The sequence below is a fragment of the Camelus dromedarius genome, chromosome 4, assembly GCF_036321535.1.
Source record: "Camelus dromedarius isolate mCamDro1 chromosome 4, mCamDro1.pat, whole genome shotgun sequence".
In the NCBI taxonomy this organism is placed as follows: domain Eukaryota; kingdom Metazoa; phylum Chordata; class Mammalia; order Artiodactyla; family Camelidae; genus Camelus; species Camelus dromedarius.
The window spans coordinates 38857247-38876333 of NC_087439.1; the positions used below are offsets into that span (position 1 = coordinate 38857247).

At 38.3% G+C, this 19087-nt stretch overlaps 1 protein-coding gene across 2 annotated transcripts; it reads right to left on the reverse strand.

The window, feature by feature from the left end:
* Nucleotides 1-9309: 9309 nt before the first annotated feature.
* GCG (glucagon) lies at nucleotides 9310-18459 on the reverse strand. 2 transcript variants are annotated; one of them, XM_010985574.3, is made up of 6 exons: nucleotides 18379-18459; nucleotides 15305-15405; nucleotides 13698-13859; nucleotides 11912-12049; nucleotides 10453-10596; nucleotides 9310-9797 (listed from the first exon to the last, which is right to left on the reverse strand). In XM_010985574.3, exons 2-6 carry the CDS (start codon nucleotides 15394-15396, stop codon nucleotides 9791-9793), a joined length of 543 nt encoding a protein of 180 aa, XP_010983876.1. In that variant the 5' UTR covers nucleotides 15397-15405; nucleotides 18379-18459; the 3' UTR covers nucleotides 9310-9790. The 2 variants fall into 2 exon arrangements, with proteins under 2 accessions (XP_010983876.1, XP_064341480.1); XM_064485410.1 differs by lacking the exons at nucleotides 9310-9797; nucleotides 18379-18459 and having other exon boundaries at nucleotides 10449-10596; nucleotides 15305-15396.
* Nucleotides 18460-19087: the final 628 nt, after the last annotated feature.

The following is a 19087-nucleotide window of genomic DNA, read 5'->3' on the forward strand; positions in this document are numbered from 1 at the left end:
AGCAGCCCTTGCATTTCTGGGAACAAGTCCTCCTTCCCCAACCAAGGGGCTGCAGCCCAGCTGCCCTGTTGTCACGTACCTCTGCTCCCTGGCACTTTCTCTGGTCAAGAGATGAGCTCTTAAACTAAAGATGAGTCTAGAAGTCCCCTCTGTTGGGGGATTTAGGGTGATTTAGGAATGGGAGAACTGGGTGAGTCTATCTCTGGGTTATCAAGACAGAGCTTAAAATTCAGGAGATTTGGGGGACCATTAATGCAACTGGAGAAACAGAAAGAGCAAGTGGAAAGGGGGAGGCTAAAAAAAGCAACAGGAGGAGCTGAATGAAGCACACGAGGATCCCGTGCCTGGTTCTGTAGCTCCCAACACACTTCTCTGCCCTTTGCTCAGCTTGGACGTCAGTTCCCGCTTAGATTCCTGATATTCCCAATATCTTTCTGGTAAAATCTTCCTTTTGCTGAAACAAATGTCAACATTTTTCTGTCCCTTGGGTTCAGAACTGCACCATAATATACGGTTAGAAAGGACAAACCTGGCCTATATCTTTCAATGGCTGCTCATTACCCTTGCATAAATGTCCAAACCCTTTAGCATGAGTATGAGGCCTCTCATGATCTCTCCAGCCTCATCACTGACTTTCCCTTGCTCTCTCCTTCCTCCCACTCACCTCTCCCCCTCCCTCTCTGCCCTTCAAGCTCCAGCCATCTGCAAAGATTCTCATTTCCCGCACCAGGGCATTCCACCAGCCTCTTGGCCAGGCTGTTCCCTCTGCAGGAACTACTTACTTTTCCTCCACCCTTGCCCCCAGCAGTGACCATTCACTTTTTAAATCCCAGCTTTGGCATCATTTTCTCCGGACACACTCTTAGGTACAGTTTCTCCTCCTATGTGAGCACTGTATCTCTAACCCCATCATAGTTTTTATCACTCTGCATCAAAATGGCCTGTTTATTTATTTGTCTCTCCTGAGAGACTCTAAGCTCCATGAGGGAAAAGTCTCTCCTAATGCTTCATAAATAACCTAGAATACAGTCAGCATCCAGATATTCATTCAATGAACAAATGAACATACACAGAGAACTGTACCTGTTACTTACGTGAGAAACACTAAAGCCCAAGTGAGCTGTGAATCTTTTCTGAGCAAAGTGTCCAATCGGCCTGATTTGTGCTCAGATAAGGGTCTGTAAAATTTCATAACGTTTTTAAGAGCTGCTGCCTCCGATTTCAAAACCAGACAAATACTTCTAACATATGCAACTTTCTCTTATGCAAAGTGAAAGCTAAATGCACATGGAATCAATGTAAGGATTATCTGTATTTTGTGGACATGGGTGGTCCAGACACCCACAAGGAGATAAATAAATGTTTGAGGTGGGTCCTTCAATGATTTTTACAACAGTTGCCAATTTGGCAAGCTTGACCGGGCCCTACCAGTATGAGGAACCATGATTTTGGTATGATGTTGGGGAATTTGTGGCTTCCATCTGCTGGTTATCTCACAAAATGTGGAGCTGAGAAAAAAAAAAAATCACATACTGATTAAATCATAGAATCCCACACTTGGAAGGGACTTCATGAGATGATCTGGGCCCGCCTCCTGAAGGTCAATGCATAAATCATCTTGTGCAGATGGCTGTTTATACTATTTTTAAAGCTCTTTAAGGATGGAGATTACACAGCTTCCCTTGGTTGTCTGATCTTCATGGTCAAGAACTTCCTTTTTTAAAAGCCCAGCTTCTCACTGCAGTTTGGCCCATTTCCTCTTTTTCTCAGCTCTCTGTGAATACGGAGGGTACATGATCAACCTTTCCTGCTAGTTAGCTCTGGCCCACACCCTGTACTCTTATAATTAATTATTCAGATTTATGCTATCCTCCCCCCTCCCCCAGCTACACAGTTGCAATTCATTTATTTTTCAGAAGACTTATTTTTTCCCTCTTCATTGATTATTGAGATTAAGAACTGTTCTCCTTAGAGTCTATTCCATACTTGACTATATAAAACTGGTAATGGCATTTCTTCTCAAGTCCAAACCAGCTGTAAATAAACAGCAAAGTTTTCTTCTTATCTTATCCCAGTATCAGATTTGCTGTTTAAATGACAGCCTTTCCTCTTTGTGCCTGGCATGGATTAGGTTCCACAATAAACCTCAAGCCTTTTACTGTCAAACTGCTATTTTCTACATGTCATATCTGTGTAATTTGCCTTGGGTTCTGTGGTAGGCTAGTGAGTACCGCCTCCCATCTCCTCAAGATGTCCACATCCTGATGTCCAGAACCTGTGACTGTCACTTTATACGGGGAAGGGGACTCTATAAGATGTTATTAAGTTAAAGGTCTTGAAATGTGGAGATTCTCCTGGGTTATCCAGGTGGACCCAGTGTAATCACAAGTGTGCTTATAAAAGGGAGACAGGAGGATTAGGGTCAGAGACAAAAGAAAGATGAAGACAGGAGCAGAGATTGGACAGATACACTTCAAAAACAGAGGAAGAGGACGAGTGAGGAAGTGGGCAGGCAGCCTCTAAAAAGTTGGAAGAAGCAAAGGAATAGATTTTTTCCTAGAGCCCTTGAAAGGAGTGTGGCCCTGACAATACCTTGATTTCAGCCTATTGAAACCTATTTTGGGCTTCTGACCTGCAGAGTGAAGGTAGTTCATCTGTGTTGTTTTAAGCAACTAAGTTTGTGGTAATTTGTCATGGCAGCAACGAGATCCTAATCCAGCTTTGTTCATGAAAATATCTGTGCTTGTCTGGAACTTCATGATTTATTTAATAGACCATTTTTGGATTTATAAAGGTTATTTAGTATTATGTTCCCACCACCCAAAACCACAAAAAAAATGAGTGGGTATTTACAAGATTATTGATAATCTTATGTAATCAAAGATTCCTTACATCATAGAAGATTCCATTTATTGAAAGGGTTCTCTGGGCCAGGCAGGGGGAGCACCCTGAACTTGGAATGTGTTACCTCACTTAAGTGCCACAGCAAAACCATGAGGTAAGGATTATTATCCCCGTTTTATTGGGGTTTGGAGGCAGGAAGCAGCGCGGAGCTAGTAACTGACAGAGCTGACATTCAAGCCCTGTCTGCCCAGTTTTAAAGCCCATCTTCTCGCTACTGTCCCACGTTGACCTGCCACTGCCCTGTGCGCCATTTCTCTAGCTGGAGGGTAAAATTGTTAAGAAGCACCGTGAGTTTTCAGGGAAAATGTGTTACTATGAAGGTAACTTTCTTGGGGGAAAAAAAAAGCTAATTCCTTAGAAATGCCATGTATTTGTTCCAGATGTCAGATAGAAATGATTTCAAAGACCAAAATGAAATTAGAATTGCTGGGAAAGTGAGAGGGATCACTCAGAAACATTTGGAGGGAAAGTGAGAGTCTCTCTGTCTTGGCGAGAACCTGTAATTTCCCTGAGGAAAGAGAATTGCTAAAGAGCAAAACTTCAGAATTAGTTTCCAGCAAAGTTATGGTTTAAACTCACATTCTGCCCTATGGAAGTCCCTGAAATCGTGTTCTTTGGTCATTTTTTTTTTCTTTTGGTACCTGCAGAATTAGACGCGTTAGGTTTGAAAGGGAGCTATTTTATCTCTGTGCCCTCGTCTCCCTCTTCCTTCTCTCTATTTGAAAGAGAAGAGTGTGCAATTTCATTTTAATACCAGCCTTTCCCAACTCTGCTTTCCATGTGGTCTGCCCAGGCTGGGAGGGAGGAGATACACAAATTTGTTCCCAAGGCATCTCATCTTAACAAACCAACCAATAAATATTCAATCAAGCCACAACCACCCCTTGGTTCTACTAACCAGCCTTCTCCCTCCTCCCTTTTCCATGTGAAAAATTATTAGGTTTTCTCCATTTGATATAAAACATTATGCAAACATAGCATCAAGTCCCACCCCTCTTCCAACCATACTGTTCCTATGTCCTTCTTATGTATCAACTTCACAGCAGTCCCTACTCCTTTTCTTTTGGGCACAACTTGAAAGACCACAGTGGTCCATACTTGTTATCTGCACCCCCACCCCCTTTTCTTGTCTCTTCTTGGTCCACTATAGTTCAGTTGTTCCATCACTCCTTTGTGGGGCAAGTTTTAGTGGATTCTCGTGTGGCTGGGTGGGTGTAGAAGTCAAATGGACGTCTTTTCTATGTCCCAGCTAAACTGACTGGTTTCCCTCCAACCCTGAAAACCTGCTCCTCTGCCTGTACGCACCCTTCAGGGAATAACACCACCTCGACATCAACTCAGAAATCTAGGAAGCAGCCTCTGCTCTGCCTTCTCCTAGTCAGGCCACCTCCTTCATATTTTGTCTGCATCTCCGTTCTTTTCACTCTCAGTTTGTCAATTCAAGTCGTCATCCTTTCTCAACTGAATTACTGAAATACTCTCCAAACTGCTGCTTTCCTCCAATCTTTAAAGTTGTTTTTATGAGATAAACAAGTTCATTCTGGGTAAAAGAAGAAATAAGAAAAGAGAGGAGACTGCTCAAGTGTAGGAGACATAGACACCTGTGTCCAAATCTAAGGACATCCAGGGCAGTAAGAGGGCCCAAGGGAGAATGAGAGAAAATAATGAAAGGAATTGAAGTGAGAGGAGATGGGCTGAAATGCGAGGGTCACGGTGACTGCTCTAAAACACCTGTGAGCTAGTGTGCTCTGAATATGCCCATCTCCTGGGATATTATGGCCTAATTTGGCATGAGTAGATGAAATATAGTCTACTTAAGCATATATTATGCAATGAGAGTTGTTAAGATGATGAGAGAAGCTGAGTTTATAAATTGTAACCAGAATCACCAGCCATGGCTATCACATAATGAATTATTATTATTATTATTAATTTTATCATTATTTATTATTATGGGTATTTTACTGGGAAGTTGGAACACAATAGCTTTTTCTTCTCGTTCTCTTTCAGTATCTTCATTTCATCTCTAATTTATTATGACACTTTAAAGACATTCAAGCAGATATGCAGACTAATGAAACAAACACCCATGTACTTACCACCAACCTTAAAACATCAGCTTCCAAATACCATGACAACTGGAGCACTGTGCTCAGTCCCTACTTCTCCTCCCCAGCTCCCAACTGGAGGTAACCCACCCACTCTTCTGAAACTGGCATTCTTTCATTCCCATGTGTATTTACTTTTAATGTCCAAATTACGACAGCTCTCACTCAACTAACGTAGCATCTCAGCCACACCACCCAATTGTTGAAGATAAAAACTCAGGAGTAATCCCGGATTCAACACTTTTTCTCATCCTGTGACCTGATGCTGTGGGCTGCAACCCTGCGGAGTAGCAGTAGCGCCCGCTTCTTCCCAAGCCGAAGTTCAGCGTGAGATTGGCCATGGTGGGAGTCTTCACACCTTTAACGCTGGAGCGATAACCGTGGCCCAGAACGGGTCATCAAACACTCACCAGCACATTACTGCTCGTCTCCAAGGTGGCAGTTTGTGGTGTGGAGGAGGTGCCAGCAGGGGCGCAGGGAATAAGTAGGGGAGCGGGTCTCTCACGGATGCATCGGGGGGAGGAAAGGCTGTAGTCTAGTACACTGAGCAGGGGACACAGCAGCAAGAGCTCCCTGACTTTGGGATCTAACCGGTCAAGCTAGGGGTGTCTCAGGGAAGCGCCCCATCATGGCTAGTATGGTTTAGAACCCATCATTTGTTTTGCCATCAGGTGAAACGATGTCTAGTGCTGCCAGGCAGTCGGCAGGGAACTTCCGGTTTTGCAAGCGTTTTGATAGTGGCAAGGCTCGCAAGGCAAGCAGTTAGCTACTTCAGAAAATGAATATTGTGCAGGGTCCTCAGGGCTCATCAAGTGGAGGCATTTTTGCACTCGGCCTCCAGAGTGATTGTCACCACAGCCATTTCCCTCCTGGTGGGGAGGCGATGCAGGGAAGTAGGGGATCCCAATGTCTAGCGAGGCTGAGGTGTGACTGAGGTGCTGTCCTCTCGGATGATGAGCTCTCGGCCGGGCAACCTCCTCTGAGGCACTGGCATCCTGGGGGCGGTGGAGGCCGGCTCGCCTCCGGGAACGTGACCCTCCCGGGAGGAGCCCCGGGAAGGAGTGGCTGACTGGTGTCAAATTCTGAGCGCATAAGCTAGAGGCCTGTCTCAGGGTGAGTTACAAGCATAGGAGCTACTGCTTGTTGATTCCTTTAACCAGTATCTCATGGAGAGATATGTGGGGTATTCAGGTTGTTTACAATAATCTATTTCTTTTGATTAATATATAATAGGGTACGTGTAGTTTAGCTTTATAACGAATTGCCAAGTAGTTTTCCCAAGTGGGCATCCATCCCATTTTATAATATTACCCAAATATATGAAACTTCCAGTGCTGCATTTGTGCCACCATGTAGGTTGCTGGCTTCTGCAAACTTGATATAAATGTGCAATGCATTATTTCCATTTTATTAAATTTTTATATGCAGCATGTGTGGAGATAAGGAGAATTTTTTTTCTTTTTAGACCTCCTTAATATGGTATATTACATTAACAGATTTTTCTAATCTGGAACCACCCTTGATAATTTTGGAATAAAGTTGCACTTGATCATGGTGTATTAATATTTTTAATATGCTGTTGAATTCTATTTCCTGGGATTTTTTTTTTTAGGATTTTAAGATAAATTTCATGAATGAAATTAGTTCATAATTTTCTCTTTTTCTTCTATCTTTATCAAGTTTAGGCATCGATGTTGCACTCACTTTATAAAAAGAATGAGGACTATTCATCCCCCTTTCTCCCCTTAGCCTCTAGAATAATTTATCAAGCATCATAATCACTCACTTCTTTGCAAGTTTGATGGATGTTCCATGCAAAACCTTATGGATCTAGTGCCTTTTTGTAAGATGATTCTTTGATACTTTCCTTCATTTCTTCTGTGGAAATTGATTTATTTAAGCTTTTAGAAAATTCTCTACTAGTGCCAATTTTTTAAAATTACATTTTATTTAAAATTTTGTCTATCTTTTCTAGGTTTTCAAGTATATTTTATGCTAACAAATCTTAGACAGTTTCAATCATCTGACATTTGTTTTAATTTCACCTGTTTCAATGATTGTTTCCCAATTCACTTTATTTTACATATTGTTGCTTCCTCCAGTCCTTGTTTGTACTGTAATATTTCTTTTATATATTGCTAGATTTGACTCACTGATGTTTTGTATAGGATTTTTTTTTTTTTACTGATGGTCATGAATCAGATTGATGTGTTGTTTTCCTTTCCTGTAAAATCTTTGTCGGATTTTGGTATCAAGGTTATCCTGGTCTCATAAAATGAGCTGGGAAATAGTCTTTATTTTCCCCTTATTTTAAAGAGTTTGTGTAATATTGGTGTTTTTTCTTCCTTAAATGTTTAGAAGAATTCACCTGTTAAGCCATCTGGGCCTGGAGTTCTTTTCTGGAAAAGTTTTTAAAATAACAGATCCAATTTCTGTAATAGACAGAGAACTATTGAGATTTTTCTATTATTTGTGTGTATTTTAGTAACATTGTTAAAGGGAATATGTCCATTTTGACTAATTGTTAAATTTATCAGGCATATAATTTCAAATACTGTATTCTTATTATCCTTTTATTGTCTGTAAGATCTTTAGAGGTATCTCCTTTTACTACAGATATTGGTAATTTTTTCTCTTTTTTTTTCTTCCCTGATCTTGCTAGGGATTTATTAATTTTATTTATCTAGCCAAAGAACCAACTTTTGGTTTTGTTAATTTTTAATTTTTGTTAATTACCAAAAATTTTGGTAATTTTTCTCCATTTCATATTTTCTCCTATATTTGTAAAATTTTCTTTCTTCTACATTTTGAAATGTGCTGTCTTCTTCCCCCAGCTTTTTGAGGTAAAATCTTAGGCTATTGATTTCCAAACTTTCTTCTTTTGTAACAGGTGCATTTAAAGCTATATTTTACCCTTAAATACTGCTTTGATTATATCTCTGATTTGTATTTATTGTATCTTCATTATGATAGAATTCAAAAGTATTTCTTGATTCCTTCTATGATTTCTTCTTTGATCCATAGTTTATTTAGGTTTATTGCCTAGTTTCAAGCAGTTGTGATTTTCAAGCTATCTTTTGTGTTTGATTTGTGTTTTAATTCCACTGTAGTCAGAGAACAGACTCTGAATGATTTCAGTCTTTGGAATTTGTATAATTCTTTGTGTAAGTATTGAGGTTTTCTTTGAGGCCAACTATGTGGTCAATTTTTGTGTACTTTCCATTTCATTTTGGAAAACATGTATCCTGTTTCATCATAATTCCCAGTTCAGTTTAGAGCTATACAATCTATCTTACTGGTTATGTTGTTTTGGTCTCTGTAGCCTAACTTTTTGCTTCCCTGACTCTATCTGGAGTTAAGAGACAAGGGTTAAGATTTAATTTTATCAGTATATTTCTGACACTTGCTTCTTGAATCTCGTGTAGTTTCTGCTTTATGAAAACGGTTGATGTGTTATTGGGTGCATACAAATTAACAGCTACTATTGATCTTCATTATGACTCAGAACACTTAGCATTTTAAAGTGTCCCTCTTTTCCTTAATATTTTTTCCCCTTGAGTTTTACCTTCTGCTCTCAAAAGTGCGACCCCTACTTTCTTTTATATTTACATCTACCTGTTTTAGTATGTTGTTCACCTTAAACCTTCACAATGGTATGTGTTTATTGTATCTCAATAATAAAAGGGAGAGAAAAAGAGTTGGCAGTGCTGTATGCAGCAAAGTCTCTGGCATGGCAATCAGCACTAGACTGGCCCAAGATTCTGGACAATGCAGGACAGGGAGATGAGGGTACAGGTTATAACTGACAAACTTAAATGCCCGCAGGTGACAGGCAAGTAATATGAATAAATAAAATGTGTCAGGGGAAAGTGCCTTCTGTATACATTACCTGCATGTGTATGTGTGTGAGCATGCACAGATGTGTGTTGTGTGCATCTGTGTGTGTGTGTGTGTGTGTGTGTGTGTGTGTGTGTGTGTGCATATAGGAGGCACAATAGTGAGCTGAAAAGCATGTGGCCCTTCAGAAAGAGGCAGCTGTATTCAGCTCCAGAAAAGATTCATTTGGTGGCTCTCATATTACCTAATGACCTAATTTTTCAAGAGAAGCTAGAAATCAATATTTTAATATAAAATAACTTGATTTTTCAATATTGGCTCAAAACAATAAAGCACTGTGCCACAATTTAAAACACAAATCCATCTCTGGGCACCAGATTTGGCTTGTGGGCTACCAGCTTAGGGAGAAGGGGTACTTGGAAGAAGTGGGAGCACAAAGAAGAGAGAAAACAGATGATGGTGAAGAAGCTTGAAAATTTTATTTAAGTCTATCTTTGATATATTGAAAGCTGAGCATTTTTATGACAAAAGTTTTAAGAAGAAAGTTCTCTTTTGTTTCACAACTGTGACTACCAGTCCTTCCTTTATCCTATTATTATAATGCTGACATGTCATGATTGGAGTAATTTATATATACAAATACTATTACAGAAAAACAATTTCTTTGCTAAGTGGAAGCAGGTTGGGGTACTTCATCCAAAATAAGAAAATAAGAGAACTCTGTACTTCCATATTTTAAAGCTCTTATGTTAGCAATATTTTGACAATGGTTTATTCTGTTTATAATCTTTTTGGTTACACAGTGTTAAATGAAAATTTATTTATTGGCATGCAAAGCAATATGGCTTTAGAATACACCTCTTAAATTTACAGAACTTAAAATTTCAAACATCCCACATGGCTGGCAGGTGATGTGAAGATGATCTTAAGCAGTGACATACTTACTTCCTAGAGATAAAAAAAAAGAGAGAGAGAATGATTTAACACAGTATAATACCCAGATGATATAGTTAAATTATCCAGGAAGTATATTAATAATTTATTTTGATAAAAGCTGTTTATCAATCTTTTCCTCTTATACATCCCTTTATCTTTTTGACTCCAAATATTTACATTCAAAGATGACTTACTCTAAAGTTCCCCTATCAAGAAGTACAAAGTGTATGAATAACTATAAAAAGCAATTATATTCTATCAAAATACGTGGCTAGTCTGGGCACTTAAATTTTTACCACTATGGTTATTACATTAAGTATTTAATACCATATATAACTTTCACTTTGTGCTAAAATTTCAACACACATAGCTATTTGCAATGTGACCTTAAGATGTAAATGACTTAACATGTCCATTTTTTATTCATATCTGTCGTCTTAATGCCTTGTCCTTTACTGACACTCAGGAAATATGTTTGGAATAAATGGGTGAATGGATAAAATTGTAATGATCAAAAACAAATATAATAATGTACTCTTAAATGATTCATAGTTTTGATTGTGTACCAAGAGAGCAAAGACTCTCTTCCCCACATAGGAACAAGCTGCAGCAGTAGGATATTTATGAGAGTTTTGATGATTTTCAGAATGAACTAAAATACAATCACCTGTCAGTAATTTTGGTCTGAAGCAACCAGTTTATAAAGTCCTGGGTGGCAAGATTATCGAGAATCGTGTTCATCTCATCAGAGAAAGAGCCATCAGCATGTCTGCGTCGGAGTTCTTCAACGATGGTGACTTCTTCTGGGAAACTGAGAAAAAGAGGGGTAAAATCAGTACTTGGTTAAACATTTCAAATAAATGCTTACTGATTACCTATCACTGGTAATATACATGAGGGTCATTGAGAAAACAAAACGTTTTTATTTACAGAGGACCTACCATGAAAAGTCTCATAGAAACTTGCATGTTGGAAAGGGAACGAGGTGGGAAGAAAAGGGCAGAGCTGGGACCTGAAACCAAACCCTTTCCATATTCCAGCTGCTCCCAAGATTTGAGTGTATTGTCAACACAGATGTTATTACTGAGTCTAGTAATTTGTTTGTAATTCAGAAAAATATTATCCTGTAAAATGAATGATTATCATAACAGCCTTGCCAAGCGTAGTCTTAAGGGATTAAACCTTAGTCTATATTAGATTTTCTCTTCAGCTGGTTTATTTAACAGAATTTTTGGTATCCCTTTGACACACTATAAAATAATCTCAAGAGTAAGTGACTCTTCTACCACTGATTTTGTAAATTTGAGTGTTAATGTTCGAAAAATCGGTGACAATACTCCTTCCCTTTTGTCCTGAGAGCACTTTAAAGTCTCAGTAAACTCATTTTAAATCTCACTAAAAATAAAAATAGAACGGAACTTGAATTTCCTGCTTATCATAATTCAAATGTCAATCAAAACGGTCACAAGAAAATGAGATGGTTCCGGGTTGTGTTTGGTTGTGGTAAGATCCAAGAAAGTACCTAAAGGTCTTAGTCTCATTTTCAACCGTGATATTTTAATGGTTGTCTATGTGAAAGTCCCACAAAAAATGGGTATGTTGTTAAATATGTGGGTGTTTCCACGTATCTGTATTTTGAGTGTCATTTCATTAAACATCTTAAGTTTAGTTCCTGTCAGTCTTCATAACATTTTTACCTGGATACTTACTGACATGTAAATATATGTTGTTCATGTATGTAAATATTTAAAGTCAAACTAAGTTTTCAGCATTATTTCTTCTTTTCCCTTATCCCTATTTTTCCTGGGACAGTCCTAGTTTATGCTTGTTTTCCTGGTGTAGTTATCAAAAGCACTCTGTTTATTCTCAAAAGTGTCCTAGGTTGACACATTACTACCCTAATTACAACACAACTATAATGGGGGATAAAAAAGTAACCTGTCCAACCCTATTATTAATACCTGCTACCAAAGATAAAACAGACAAGACTTTTGTAAACAGCGATTTCCTCCCTTGTGGGACTCTACTAATTGCCTCTGTAATGCAGATCCATATATAGATAACTGTAGTCTAAGTTTTCAGCATCAAGCAAGAAAAAAAAGTTAAATAAGAATATACAGACTTACTCTCGCCTTCCTCGGCCTTTCACCAGCCAAGCAATGAATTCCTTGGCAGCTTGGCCTTCCAAATAAGAACTTACATCACTGGTAAAGGTCCCTTCAGCATGTCTCTCAAATTCATCATGACGTTTGGCAATGTTATTCCTGAAAGCAATGTGAAAGTCAAATTGAAGATCTGTCTCTTTAGCAATATGGTTCTCACCTATAAGCCGTGGCAGCTTCGGGTTCGAGATTCTGTGTAGACGGGTCTAGGGAGATTGGAGAGATGAGGGTGGAGGAGGGGGCTCATCTTGAAGCTCCATTAATTATCTGGAGTGAAGGTTGATGGGAGATGGCTAATAACAGGTAAGGGGGCTAAGTCCCCTCACTCCCCCGGTGACCCATTTTCGCTACCCTGCTTATCCAAGTCATTGAATATTAGAGCTGCATTTACTTCTGTCTCAACGTGTCCAGATTCCCCAGTGTGCTCTGCTATTCACCAACAAAGCAGCTGGGGTCAGAGTTAGTTCATTGGTACAAGGGGAAGCAAAGGAGCATCTCAACATGTCATCAGAAAGACCACACGATAATGGATCAAAGGAAACATGTGATGGGTGAGCAATGAGGAAAGCTAAGAAGATGACCCCTTGTCATCCTCAAGTGTGTGCAGAGTGCTCTGTGGAGGTTGACCAGCTGCTCTCAGTCTCCCCGGCACATATTACCACTGGGAGGTTTCATCTTAAACACAACAGAAACCGCCTGAGAGCTAGGATTGTTTTACGCTAGTTTACTAGGTTGTGGCATTCTCTTTCTAGGAATGAAGACAGCTGGGATTTTTTCAAACATGTGATTTCTCACATTTCACCAATGGCTCCGTTTGTAAACTTAACAAAGGCTTCTCCCAGTGTCTTCTCTGACCATGACTGCCATCTTCCCTGTAGTCGTGCCCTCCAGTTTAAGACTTTTTGGTCAATGCTCTGTCTCTTTATTCCTGCTGGCTCGTGTCTCTCACTCACTCACTCTCTCTCTCTCCCCCTTCTCCATTCTATCCAGACAAATCTATGCCCTTTTCCTGATTTTTAGATTCCTTCAGCTACTTTGCATGCATAACTCCCTTCCCCTTGTGGGCCACCCTCCAAAGAAATTGTGAAATTCCACCATCCCTGTGAAACCCTTGCGGCTGATTTCCTCCAGTAGCCTAGAAGCAGCAAAAACCCCCAACACTGTCAAAGGAGATCCAACATTAAAATGTATGTCTTACGATGGGCTTGTGTTCTTATTTGCCTTCTTCTCTCTTTGTGCTGTGCAGCTAGGCTGTAATTTTAAATGTGTATCTTGGATTGTATTCTACAAGAAAAAGACTGCATCTGTTTCCATTCCTAACCATGATTAACTTGGCTAGAGGATACTTTAAATGTGATCACAGTCATGAGTTTGAACCTTACAAGGGAATGTTGAATTCACTCTTATCTTTTGGTTAGAAATTAGATTCCTAACTTTGCAGGTTCACAAAAGTCGGCTTTCAGTTTTTAAAGGCAAATAGGCGAGAGAGTGATTATTGCTAAGACCACAGCTGGGAAAATAATTTAAAGCCTATGTCCCATTGGAGGATGGGTAAGAGTTTTGGAGGCGCAAGGGGTGGGGCATTCACAGGCATAATGGATAACGTCATCAACCTGGAAAATCATCACAGTTGAAAGAGCTTATGGGCGCTATTTGATATGCACTTTAACTGAGGAAAGTCAGGAGGAATTTTAGACATATTGAAGGAACACATTTGTATGCAAAGGTCTGATCAGGTTCAGACTCTTACTTGTTCCTCTTGGTGTTCATCAACCACTGCACAAAATCCTGGGCACGCCTGGAGTCCAGATACTTGCTGTAGTCACTGGTGAATGTGCCCTGTGAATGGCGCTTGTCTTCATTCATCAGATCCAAATCATTGAGTGTATCAGTCTGGGGAGCCGGGAATGATCTGTGAAGAACAGTGATTGGTGCAACTAAATCTCTCAAGAATAGATTCATTTGAGAAGCATCTCTTTGCAAAGTACAAAACCACAAGAAGCTGGAAAGCAGGTACTTCCAATATTTCAGTTGACAGTTCGGAAAGACCTTACAGGAAAGTACATCCTGATTCAGAAATCTAGCAATTGATCTTTCAACTGGCTGCTGCTTCTTCTTTTTTTCTTTTTTTTTCTGAAATAGGATTAAGTAAATCTGTTTTCAACGAATTCATCTACTCATAATTATGCTAATAATTCCAGAAGAGAGCAACGCCTTGAATATTTTAAAAGAGTGAAGAATCCCAGATCATTTTTGTTTGGGCAGCAGATTTATGTTCCAAATTTAGTTTTGCATATATTAATATAAAAAAGTAGCTCCATTACCTGCTTATGTGGTAGCTAATGGTGGAAGAAAGACAATTAAAAGTTCAAAGGAAGATAAGAAGAAGCCCACTAATTTAAAACTGGGTCGTGAATAATCTGCATGCCAGTAATCAACAGTTGGTTGGCATGGCTATATGGGGAAATATTCAATATGATTAAGGCTCAGAAATAGAAGTGAGATACTATTTTTACCTGTCAAATTAGCAAGGATTAACTACTGGGGAGGATATTGTGAGAGGAGTATTTCTATAACGCTGATGAGAGTGTGTATATGTGTAGGACTTCTCTGGAAAGCAAATTGGCAAGATATAATAAAAAGTTTAAACTCATTTAAACTCTTTGACACAATAATTTTACTACTATAAATCAATCCTCTGAAAATAGTAAGAAATGTAGGAAAAAATGTTATTTGCAGCATTCTTTGTGTGAAAATTTGAAGAACTCTTAAGTAGTCAATAGAGGAGGAATATCTAAATAAATATTGTACATTTATGAGATGGAATAGTGTGCAGCCATTAAATAGCATATATTTAATAAATATTTGCAATGGTGTAAGAAAAAGCTAACAATACAATACCAAGAGGAAAAGCATAATACGAAGCTGTAAATGATCTGAGATATATTTACATACAGTACACGCATATTTTCTGTCATGAACCTGTAGGACTTTTACAATTAGCAGGAAAAAATGTTATTTTTTAAAAGGAATTAAATAAGGAAAAGTTGGTGTGAATAATTAACATGATCTACTATGCAGTGCAAGTAATAAATGGATGGGGTAAGATCAGCTGAAGATTTCAAAGAGATATAATTTCCTCTGTAACATATTTTTCAACATTGGCCACCCCTTTGGTTATGAAACAGCATACTCTGATCTATACTCTAGAAAAGCCTTTATCACAATGATACTTTAAACATTTGAAAATTATGCATAGTATTTATTCTAAATCACTGAGACCTACTCACTAATCACAGTTATCTTGGGCTGTATTCTAACCATAGTGCTGTTAGTTCAAGTCTGAAGATTTAATACCTGGATTTCTCCTCTGTGTCCTGAAGGGAACGTTGCCAGCTGCCTTGCACCAGCATTACAAACAATCCAGCCACAAAGTAAATGCTTTTCATTTTTGCTGCCTGTCGGAACACAGAGTCAGGGGTTGGGGAGAGGGATAAAGACACTTAACCATATTTAAACATGTCAAGCTAAATTAGCTCGATTTTGATTAAGTACTATAAATAGAAAAAGCTAGTCGTCAATTTTATTCTGATTATATTTCTAACTTAATTTCAAATATTAGATGATATTTTTCCTGCAGATTTTTTTTTTTTTTTGGTGGCAAAAAAGAATACAAAAGATGTTTAGCAGCACTGTGAAACTTTTTCATTAGTGTGGGATACTTCTGTTAATGATTAGAAGGCTCATTTCCAGACCTGAAATTAAAAACGTCCATGATAAACATTGAAAATCCCCACTGTAGATGATCTGCTGCATATGGTTAGCCTGAATGGCACTTTATCCATAATGCCACCCCCTTCCCTATCAGTCTGGCTTTCAATTAATAGTCCTTCACTTCCCAGCATTTACATTATACTGCATTTCAACCATCTTAAAGCAGCCTCAGGCTACAACTTGGCATACCAGCTGTCGGTTCAGATGTATTATTCATTTATATTTTAAATAGTGTAACTTGGTCTAGACTTTGTAATTATAAAGCGGCCAACAGATTTGAGGTATTTTAGGGTGCTTTGACCTGTTCTAAATTAAAGGGAAAAAAATCATTTTAAAGACAAGCAATTTGCAACCAGAACTAATGCTTCTGGCAACTTGAATGATCACAACTAAGAAACTAAGAGATCACTGTCATAAAGAAAATTAAAGCTCGCTTTTGAAGTCTCGGAAGTCCCCCGTTTGTTTTATAATTGGACTGAGTCCAGGACGTCATTCACTTCTAGCAACACCCTAGACCAGGTTGCGCGGTGCACCTGATCGCTTGTCCTCACATCATAAGCAGATGCCCCGTGAAGCCACGGGATGCTAAGGACATGAGGTGCAGTGTGGATGCAGCAGGGCAGGACCAACATGAATGTGAGGCAGAATGTCCCCACAGGGTGAGCACCTCTATTTTCTGAATGAAAACCTCAAGTCCAGTATTTGTCACGGACTTTTCTCCGCTGCTTTCAAATCTTACCATGTTTACTTTGAGAAGTGGGGATTTCAATCCAAGTTTGATTATGCTTACCCATAAAAAATTTGAATGAGTATTTTTAGCAAATGGCATTTGGTTTGAAACAAGTATTTTCCAAATATTATCATTTTAAACTATCAATCTTTTCTCTAACATCTTAGTCATAATTACTATCTATCTTTGGCACTAAAACACAGAGACTATGACACCTGCAGTGGTAATTTCTTTTCTTTGAAATACGAAGTCTTTTTAGATTAGGTGGTCAATTAGACAAAGCAACACAATAGGCACTACATATTCATCCTTCTTCATTCATCAGTGTTAAATTACTCATTTGGCATCTTGCTATGTTTCATTTTATCCAGTTGGCAAACTTTGGAAACCTTGCCAAATGTATAGGCAGGGTCTTCTGATTATAATTCTTACTTATTAATTCATGCTTTTAGAAACTTCAAAAAATTAAAGCAACCATTTCTTTTTAGGATGACATCACTCTTGGAAAGTTAATTTAGAACTAAATAATTCCTTCCATGCAACGTCCTTAAACGGCTTACAACATCTTCTATTATGTTCTACAGAGGCAGATACGGAGCAGGTGGTTTTTTGCCGCCGTGGGAAGAAGAAACAACCACGCAGAAGTGAATGTTCAAAGTCCTCTCCAGGCAGTAAAATGACCTCTACTGAAAGAAGAGACTGATTTTTAAAATTTTACTTGTTCATTATGTAAAAGTCTACGGAATTGCGAAAAAATTTAAGAACAAGGTTGGTTGTTTGAATACCCCTACTGAGAAAGCAAATATTTGTGTTATTTTAGTGTCAAAATCTTATTTAATAAGAGAAAACTTTCCAGTTATTTCCCTACCTCTGCTTTAGAAAGCCTGAGGGAAGAATCTGCAGTTCTGTAAGAACGTTACACGTCCACTCAAATTTAAAAGGAAATACGGTACCAAGAGCATCTCCTGAGTAGAAAGTCTTTTGGAAAGATTGATCTTTGACCTAGGCAAGGTGACATATATTATCTCCCTAAATATATTGGTGTTGTAGGTTATTTCCTCTCACAGGTCCTTGGTATGTGTGAAAAAAACACATCACATAATCATTTACTCCATTGAGGATCTCCATAAAATTGTTCTTTGTCCTTAAGAGCTTAAATAGGTACGTTAGAACATCTGATTTTTTTTTTCCTAAAGAGATTTACTACAATTTCATTTCAGAATGTGGACACTTTAGATATTTTATTTATTACTACTGGTCCTCAATACATAGTAAATAATTATGAATCTCTGGCTCTACTCAGTTCCACCCACAGAATTCCCAGTAATTGATGATATTTTTTCTCAGCACTAAATATGCTATGTCTTATTTACAAAGAGCCAATTTCATGGGCTTTGAGTTTTTGATAGACTTATCAGAAATTTGAATATTTGAACGATGATGTGGATTCTGCTCTTTTTGAAAAACATACGTTTTCATTGATAAGGAGCAACTGCTGTTATAGCATCTCTAATGGACACATACATTTCTGCTGAAAGGCGCCTTCTGTTCAAAGGCATGTACATCTTAACATTTATCAAATCCAAGGAAAAATTTTTATTTTTCAAAATGTTACAACTTATTTTTAAAATGCAGTTGTTATAACAGTTAAATCTTGTGATATGTGCATTGATTTGAATCTTTATCTTTCTATTTGATATTTTTGCATTGAATTGTTTCTCTAACTCACTTTGCGGCTTTGGTATGTTGAAGTATATGTAAATGCATTTTATATCACTTTTTCATCTCAATTCTGCCCCATATTTTAGTAGTAAAGTATAAGATGAAAAAGCAATATTTCAATTAATAATACTTTGCCCCCTTAAGAATACTCAACTTCACCCCAAACAGGATTTACAATCGTACAATCAATCCATATTAATCTTACCTTCTGACACCAGGATGCGAACAGAACAGGTGGAGAGAGAGCGCTCCCTGTTTTCGGAACTTTGGGTGCGCTGTGCCCTGAGCTCTGCAGTTCTGCACCACAGCGCCCTGCCTTTATATACTCTCCAGCATCGTTTAGCCTCGCAGATATTACGCTGACAATATAAATTTTTCATCTGTAAATAATGGGGTTTGTTACAAACAATTTCACTCGCCCACTCACTTTGCTCATCTGCATTTTATGCTTATATTGGGTGAGACCTCAGAGACCAGGAAACTTTTTATTTACTCTGGTGCTTTTTTTTTCCCCCTGGGAATGGAAAGAGCAGTTTGGAAAATTCACCTTTCACTCTTGGTCAGGCATGAAAATCACTTAAGTACTCTAAAATGAATTTTGATGCTGAAGCCAAAAAAAAAAAAAAAAAAAAAAAAAACCATGAAATTACACAGTCCATGGCTAACCCACTTGGAACATGGCCTTATTTGAGGGTCTTATAAGCCCTTTTGTTTGCTGTTTAACTGTGATGAATTTATCTTAATATAATAATTAATTCTTGTACCTCACCAAATAATAAAGTACTCACTCGAAGCGTACATCTTAAGAATCGTCTCATCTACACTATGCAAAATTAATTGTATTGTTTTGGTGGAGAATTTTTAAGAATGTCGGTTAAAACCTAATGTATCCTGTTGTTATACACTGGATTCAG

Bases quoted from the DNA above. Each gene is read 5' to 3' on its own strand.
- GCG (XM_010985574.3), bottom strand. From the start codon at position 15,396: ATGAAAAGCATTTACTTTGTGGCTGGATTGTTTGTAATGCTGGTGCAA. The intron at 13,860-15,304 runs GTATTAAATCTT...TGTTCTTCACAG, and splicing joins GACACAGAGGAGAAATCCAG to ATCATTCCCGGCTCCCCAGA. The intron at 10,597-11,911 runs GTAAGTCTGTAT...TCTTTTTCTCAG, and splicing joins AAAGGCCGAGGAAGGCGAGA to TTTCCCAGAAGAAGTCACCA.